Source organism: Emiliania huxleyi (genome assembly GCF_000372725.1).
Source record: "Emiliania huxleyi CCMP1516 unplaced genomic scaffold EMIHUscaffold_752, whole genome shotgun sequence".
Classification (NCBI taxonomy): domain Eukaryota; phylum Haptophyta; order Isochrysidales; family Noelaerhabdaceae; genus Emiliania; species Emiliania huxleyi.
In genome coordinates this window covers 5,134-13,042 of record NW_005196365.1, presented here as the reverse complement: position 1 = coordinate 13,042, position 7,909 = coordinate 5,134, and the positions used below count along the sequence as shown (strand labels likewise).

The window sequence follows — 7,909 nt, the reverse complement described above, 5'->3', positions numbered from 1 at the left end:
TTCCGCGCCAACGCCATCGGTGCCATAGCCTCCCACGCAATCGTAGCCAGGTCGTACCGCTCCACCAGGTCGGATATTGCGCCGTCAGCCTCACTCTGGCCGCCCACCGCGTACAGCTTGCCATCAAGCACCGCCATGCCGACAAACTTTCGTGCCGTCGGCATCGGCGACACAGCCTCCCCCTCCCACTCATTCGTGGATGGGTCGTACCGCTCCAGCGAGCTGAGGAACTCGCCCTCGCTGCCCTCGCCGCCGTCGTAGCCGCAGAACACGGCCATGCGCGGCCTCTCGCGCTTCTTCAGCGTCTCCTTCCAGCCGCGGCGCCACGCGCGGCACGTCCGCGGCGTGCGCCTTGGTCGGCAGCTGGGCGAGGATGTGCGGGGCGAGGTCCGGCGAGAGGAGGACCTCGGAGAGGATCCACTCGGGCTGCTCCACGAGCCGTGCGGCGTGCTCCTCCGCCACGTGCAGCGCGGCGGCGCTCGCGCCCGCCTGCGCCTCGATGATGGCGCACAGCTGCTCTGCCGAGAGGCTCGAGACGCGGGCGCCGATGCGGTGGGAGGCCATCAAGCTGGAGCGTACCGAGAGCCAATGTGGGATTCGCTCGCAAGGGTGTGCGGTGCTGTGTGGGGGGCGGCAATCGAGCCTGGTGTTCAGTCCGAGCCTGGCTGTTCTTCACCTTCCTACCTAACCTAACCGGGTCTCTATCCGTACGCGCATGTTGCGCGAGGCGTGCTCAATGCGTGGAGATCGCCGCCGTGACGCATCGATCGATCGATACCCACACCGCACCTACCTAAGCCCACTGCATCAAGACTGCGATAGAAGCGCGTCGCGCCGTCGCCTTCTGGTTGGTGGTTCCTCTGTGACTCGTGCCGCTTACTTGAAGCCGTGTACTTGGCGGCTCCCCGTGGTGTATGTACCTGTGTGAGTGCCAGTGGTGCTGGCCAGATTGGGGCGCTCGCGAGCGAACTGAGATCCGAGGTGTGAGAAGCGCTCTATTGATCGTCGAGCAGGATTGCGCCCCGTGCCGCACCGTGCGCACGCACACAACTCACAACGTTCACGGCGCTCGCTGGAATGCGGAAAGGTTGCCGGCTCGTTGTGCGAGTATGTATGTATCTGAGGAGACGATTCAACTTACATTCAACTTTGGTGGGGGGAGCCGCTTTGTCCGTGGACGGCGCGCCTCGAGATCTACTGTGACACCGAGCGGTGGTACCCCGCGACCGTCATGGCGCGGGAGGAGGACGTGGACGGACGGATCGCGCACCAGGTCGAGTACGACGGCTACCCGGATCGGCGGTGGTGGCACATGCTGGACGACGAGCGGTGGCGCGCCGTCCCAGAGCAGGCCGGCGCGGGCGCAGGCGGCGCTGCTGCAGACGGGGATGGGGATGCGGCGATGGACCGCGCGGACGGCGAGCAGGGCGCCCGTGCCGTGGGCGACGCCGAGGCGGCCGAGGTGCGGCCGGCGCCGCCTCCCGCGCGCCGGGGTGTGCGGCGCAGCGCGCTGGCGGACGCCCTCGAGGCGGAGGATGACGAGCGGCAGGACGAGGCTGCGCGTGGCGATGAGCAGCCGATGCTAGCGCCTCACGGGCCGGCGCTGTCGGTGCAGCTTCGGCGCGTGCGCCGGCAGCTGCGCGAGTTCCTGGCAACGCAGGCCGCGGCGGGGAAGAGCGTGCCGATGCAGCGGACGGCCCTCGGTCTGCACCCGACGATGCGGTGGACGATCCGCTTCGGCAAGTGGCTGGCGACGACGCGAGTGATAGCATTGAGGGCGAGCCGGTGGCACGCGACCGAGCGGGGCGACGCGCGGGAGGAGGAGCCGACGGTGCGCATGGGTCGCGGCGAGAACACAGGGTGTACGTCGCGCTGCAGCACATGAAGAACCACGTGTGGCGCGAGATCTGGCCGGCGATGCCGAGCGACGCGAGGCAGTACTGGCGGCTGGTGACCAAAAGCGTCGAAAAGGTCCCAAAAAGCGTGTCTCGAGTTTGTGGCAGCTCCGCAGCCTGCGCGCGCTGCCGGGACCGGGGACGCACCGAAAGCTGGATACACGCACTCCCTGTCCCCGGGTGTTGGAAGTAAAGATATATTACGTTGTTTGCAGGAAGCCGGATATATGCCCAACGCGCCGCTCTCGAGATACGTGAGACCCCGCGCCGGGATTCTACTTTCTAGCGACCTCGGGCGGCGCGGCCTTCTCCATTCCCTTGATGTGGATCGTGTGGTGGGCGAGCGTGCGCCGACAGACGGCAGACGCGCCCCGCATCACGGCCCCATCTTCGGGAACCACGGCCCCTCCCACCGGCGGTTGTGCCGGTCGGTGTGCGGCACGATGTCGGCGAAGAGGTCGTACCAGATGTGCCCCGCGCCGCGGCCGCCGGGCGGCCGATTGCAGCACCACAGCCCGGCATACTGCTTGTACTTGTCCTCGAACGCCTTTGTGTCGGCGCCGAGCACGGCGCGGTAGTCGGGCACCGCCGCGAGCCGAACCACCTTGGAGCCGCTCGTTTGGATCTGCCGGACGAGCGCGGCGGCGGCGGCGGAGGCGGCGGGGCCCGCCTCGGGCCGCGCGCCCGCCAGCTGCGCGACAGAGCCGCGCACCGAGGCGGGCGTGCGCGGGTTGCAGAGGAAGGAGTGCTCGCGCAGCAGCGGCTCCACCTTGCCCATCCTCTCCACGTCGAGCACGTGGTCGGCGGGGCAGTCGAGGAGGGGCAGCCTCGCCGCGGAGCCGGGGATGATACCGCTGTGAGGCGCCCACCAGCGGTCGAGGCCGCACACGAGGCGAGGAAGGATGAGGATGCGGCCGGTCGCCTTAGCGAGCGCGAGCCCGTTCCGGACCTGCGCCAGCTGGTGGTGGACCAGCGCAAAGTGCTGCTCGACGCTCGCGCGCTTGTCAAAGGGGAGGGTGCCGTCGCTGCCGACCGTGCCACCGTTCGGGTACACGAGCGCGCGAGGCAGGTCGAGTTCGTACGTGAGGAAGTCCGGCCCGGAGTAGTACTCGGGCGCGTCCTCCCACATCATGCCCTCGCGCAGCCGGTGCCGCTTGCCCTGCGCGCCGCCGTACTGGAAGGTTGTATGCACCATGTACGGCGTGGAGCGCATGAGGTGCGCCATGCGAGACACAAAGTGTGTGTGCCCCGACGCAAAGAGCGAGACGGGCAGCACGCCCGCCTTGACCTGCCCGCCGCCAGCCTTCTTGAACAGCGGCTTGAGGCGGTGCTCGTCCACTCCGCCGCCGCCGCCGCGCCGCAGCACACTCGCAAAGAGGACCTGACCGCCCGCGCGCCAACCTCGTGTGTGTATTGCTGATGGAGTCCACTCTCTTGTGGTGCGGACTAGACGACGGATGCGAGATGCAGCCGAGATACCGCCGAGATTGTGTCTCGAGGCGACGGCCCGCCTGGTCCCACGCGTCCTTGTTTGCGAAGCACGCCTATTACTTAATTAATCACGTCGTTAATTACTTAATTAATTAGTTGTCCTTGTGTGCAAAGCACGCCTCCTTCCACTGCTGCACAAACTCGAGCGCCTACTCACAGCTCGAGGAGTGAAGAGACGCTGCTCACGCCTCCTTCCACTGCTGCACAAACTCGAGCGCCTACTCACAGCTCGAGGAGTGAAGAGACGCTGCTCACGCCTCCTTCCACTGCTGCACAAACTCGAGCGCCTACTCACAGCTCGAGGAGTGAAGAGACGCTGCTCACGCCTCCTTCCACTGCTGCACAAACTCGGGCGCGGAGGCGCGGATGAAGATGTACCCGATGTTGAAGGCGGACGAGAAGCCGGAGGACGACTCGAGCCCGTCGTCCGTGTAGCCGTTGGTCGCGACGAGATGGTCCGAGGACGTGAGAACCTCCGCCTCGGGGAGCTTGCGGAAGTACGGGAACGGGTCACGCAGGATGAAGGCGTCGGCGTCGATGGTGAGGCAGTCGACGCCTAGCGGTCGATGAACTCATTGATGAATTAATTAATTGAGTCATTGACCGGCGTCGATGGTGAGGCAGTCGACGCCGGTCTTCGCGAGCTCGAGCACAAGGTTCACCTTGTGCAGCCCGAGCTCGCGGAAGTTCTTCGTGCCCCAGCCGTAGTCCTTTGTTGTCAGCCCGGACGACATGAAGAAGGTCGGGACGCCGCGAGCCTGCAGTGAATTAATGAATTAGTTACTCAATTAATTAACATGAAGAAGGTCGGGACGCCGCGAGCCTGCAGCCCTCGCCCCGCCTCATCGTCGAGCGCACCGACGAGGTAGTGGGGCTGCTGCAGCGCGATGAGGTGGCGGACCAGCGTGAAGGCAAAGTCGAGCCGGTTGTAGTTGACGTACGTGGCGATGAGCATGTTGTCCGCCGAGGCGTGCTTCTTCGCGAGCTCGCTGGTCAGCCGCGGCTTCTCCTCGCCCGCCTTGACCAGCGGCAGCGCCGGCTTGGCAGAGGCAAACGGCGGCGGCTTAGGGCACCACATGCCTCCGGGGAGCTCGACCATGCGGTCGCTCCACCAGCTCGCGTTCGGGACCACCCCCTCCGCCGCAGGAGGCAGCGCCAGCTCTCGCAGCGGCGCCGCGGCGGCGACAGCGCCGCTGCCACCACCGCCACCGACGGCGCCGCTTCCGGCAGAGCCGCCGCCGCCGCCGCCGCTCGGACCGCCGCCGCCGCCGTCGCCGCCGTGGGCCCCGCCCTTGACGGCCGCCGCCGCCGTCGGCAGCGCGGCGGGCGTGGTGGAGACGACCACCTCGGAGGTGTCCTCTGCAAACACCGCCGCGATCCGGTGCTCGGCGCGCTCGAGCGCACTCTCGCGCCGATCCGCCCGGCGGTCGTGCCGCGCGCCGAGCCGCTGCTCCAGCTCGGCGATCCGCGTCTGCAGCGCCTTCATCTCGTTCAGCAGATCCGAGGTCGGAGGCGCTGCTGGCTGCGGAGACCAGTCTCGCATCGACATGTGCCGGCCGCCGCCGCCGTTCATCGCCATCAGGGTGAAGAGGACGAGCATGCACGCGCCGCCGCAGATGAGGAGGCTCTTTCGCTCCGACGGGAGGAGCGCCATGCTGCTTGGCTGCGTCGCGGAGGAGGCGCGGAGAGCCGATGCGGCACAGCAGCGCCGGCCCTGGATAAGTTAAAATCAAGAAAAACGCGCGAGGCTTACTCTCGAGGTTCTCGAGGTGGATATCCTTTGGCCGCGTTGGGTAGCCCGCAAGTGGGAGTAGACTGTGACGGCAAAGATGGAGAAGCGGTATGAGCGATGGGTGGGAAGAGGTATGTCGGGGCCGGAATAGTCATCAAGAATCACGTGCAATCCTGTGCGTGGTACCTAGTGCAGTCGCACGGTCTCGTCCGTGCCTTGCGGCCGGCGACGAGATTGCTAGAGGCGGAGCAAGCCTGCTCTAGTCTCACACGTTCGCCCCTGTCGCCTGTCTGTGTTGTTGTGCTGTTGTTTGTCTCTTGGCACCTTGGAGTGCTGGGGGGGGCGACAGGGGGGACGTGGCCTGAGTGATGTGTACGCCCACTCAGGATGTGTGGCAGCCCGCTGGCTGTGTGTCTTGTGAGCTTGTTTGTGTCTGTGTGTCGCTCGTGCGTGTCGTCATCATCTGTCTTGCGTCCACCCATACCGCGTTGGTGTCCAGTCCGAGCCTGACTGTTCTTCACCTTACTACATACATACATAGTCGCAGACGCCGCCCAACGAGAAGCGCTCATCCAAGAGCGCCCCGAGGGCGGACAACACTGCCAGGACATCGAGATATTCACACGCAGCTTATACCAGCCTAGATACCAGCGCCAGGTGAGCCGCCTGGTCACTCCATCGTCACACAAAGGCGTGAATATAGTGGCGTCCTACGTCAATCGAGCATACGGGCACCTCCGCATGGGGCGACTGCTCTTCCACTCCTCGTGCGATTTTCTCAATCTCCCCGAAACGATGCCCGCCTACTGGCGCATCGCACTCAAGACGCATGGCACTCTGAGAGGACTAGTACCGTACGATGGTGAGGACGCCGCACAGAAAGACCACACGCCTGAAGTCACGTACCGACAGGCGAGGGCGGGCGTACCGTGGCTTCAAGGTTGCAGCGAGAATCGGCGAGAGACTGCAAAGACACCACACTCCTCTCCTTAAAATCCCTGTGTGGTGGCGGCGTGCCGTCCTCCCATCTCTCCCTTGTCTGTTTTCTTTCTTTCTTTAGAGGCCGGTCGGAGAACTTTGATTTAAATATACCAAAAGGAGGGCTCACCACGCCCCCTACGCTGGGGTGCCGACGGATAAGGGGCATCTCCACATGCAGAGTCACACCCCCGGGACGGGTACGGTAGAGGCGTAGAGCCCCACGGTAGAGGCGTAGAGCCCCCCGCCGCATTGCACGTTACAAACACACGGGCACTACAGTTCGTCCTTTATGACGCGCAGTAATTTGCGCCGCTCACTTTCTGCTTTCCAACCACCTCCAAGTCCTGCTCGCTCTCGATGTAAGGCGCAAGTCGCTCACGCGCTTGATACCCTGAGACACGAACTGCGCATGGTGCTCCCCCAAGTCCAGCGCGGTCAGAATGGCATCCTTGCGAGCATGGTGGTGGAGTATGGTATGCCACCCAATGCCATACCCCGCATAAACAACATCGGGGGCACCCGACCCACCTTACATCGAGAGGTCCACCATGGGCTTCATGTTCCGCATCCCGCTCCCCGTCAGCTCATAGGGAGGACCCATGGTGGACAACCGCATGCCTTGGGACTCGAGGACTACCATGCCCCGCATGGCGTTCTTCATGTTCCGCATCCAGCTCCCCGTCCCCTCCTCCTTGAACACCATGCTCAAGCCGGCCGCCGCGGAGAAGAGGCTCTTGCGCGACGGAAGGCCCGCCTCGAGTCCGTCAAACCCCACCAAGGTGCCCGGCAGCGGCCCTCCTTGCTTGTCGGCGAAGAGCAGGCGCCGGTCCGGCTTCGGGCGGAGGAAGTTGGCGTTGAGGTTAAGTGTGTAGCGGGGCTGTCCCGTGGCGTTCGTGCCTGGGGTGACCAGGTGCGCCGCCTCCTCGACGAGCACACTTGTGCCATTCTTGAGGAGGACGTTGTTGGCCCACGTGACCATTGCGCCCGCTTTGGGTGCCCAGGTGAGCTCGGGGCTCGCCAGGGGGAAGTGAAGCTCGCCAGTGCCCTCTGGGGTGGAGTGCAGGTACACAACCCCGGTCGCGTCAGTTGTGTCATAGTGCGGCTTGAGGCCGCCCGAGCGCGGCGGGTGGCGCGCAGCGGGGACGTGGGTGCTGCTGCGCAGGTCGACGCCCCAGAGGTCCGAGAAGACGTCGAGGACTTTGCGAAGCATCGGGTACTCGGCCACGGGCACGTGGTAGGCGCGGTTCACGTCGTCGCCCAGAGGAGGTGGGTCGTGCCACATGTCTTCGGGTAGGGCGACGAGTGCGGAAAGCAGGGTGGAGGCCTCGGCGGGCGCGAGGATCGACTCTACCGCCAGCACTTTTGGCGAGGCGGCGAGCTGCAGCGCGTCCGGCGTGCCGGCGGCGAGGAGGAGTGTCGAGACCACCAGAACCATATTTCAGATCTTATTCAATCAAATGGTTAAACACCAGGAAGCGCCGTTCACACAAAAACACAGCGAAGGTTGATAAGAATTTTATCCGTGCGGTGTGTGTGTGTGTGTGTGTGTGTGTGTGTGTGTGTGTGTGTGTGTGTGTGTGTGTGTGTGTGTGTGTGTGTGTGTGTATCGCGCGCCTTGCGGGGGGGGGCGCGGAAAAGAGGAACCTCTTAGCGCCCTCGCCATGGTGCTGCAAGCAGCGCCGGGCGACGACGGCTTACCGCCTCCCGGTCCCCCTCGGCACACCTCCGCTGCTTAATGTTTGACGACTCGAACCGCCGTGAAGCTTCCCGTGCGCGGGTTACCCCGCACACGGGTCAGCCTGCCAGCCAC

The 7,909-nt window shown here is 65.0% G+C and overlaps 2 protein-coding genes across 2 annotated transcripts; one reads left to right on the top strand and one right to left on the bottom strand.

The window, feature by feature from the left end:
• Positions 1-1,231: 1,231 nt before the first annotated feature.
• EMIHUDRAFT_120960 (hypothetical protein) lies at positions 1,232-1,885 on the top strand (the record flags this gene model as incomplete). The annotated part of the gene is made up of 1 exon (XM_005760457.1): positions 1,232-1,885. The coding sequence occupies one exon, from the start codon at positions 1,232-1,234 to the stop codon at positions 1,883-1,885; it is 654 nt and encodes a 217-aa protein (XP_005760514.1).
• Positions 1,886-2,083: 198 nt separating this feature from the next.
• On the bottom strand, positions 2,084-3,147 carry EMIHUDRAFT_446383 (hypothetical protein). Its single transcript, XM_005760456.1, has one exon. It carries the CDS (start codon positions 3,118-3,120, stop codon positions 2,272-2,274), a length of 849 nt encoding a protein of 282 aa, XP_005760513.1. The 5' UTR covers positions 3,121-3,147; the 3' UTR covers positions 2,084-2,271.
• Positions 3,148-7,909: the final 4,762 nt, after the last annotated feature.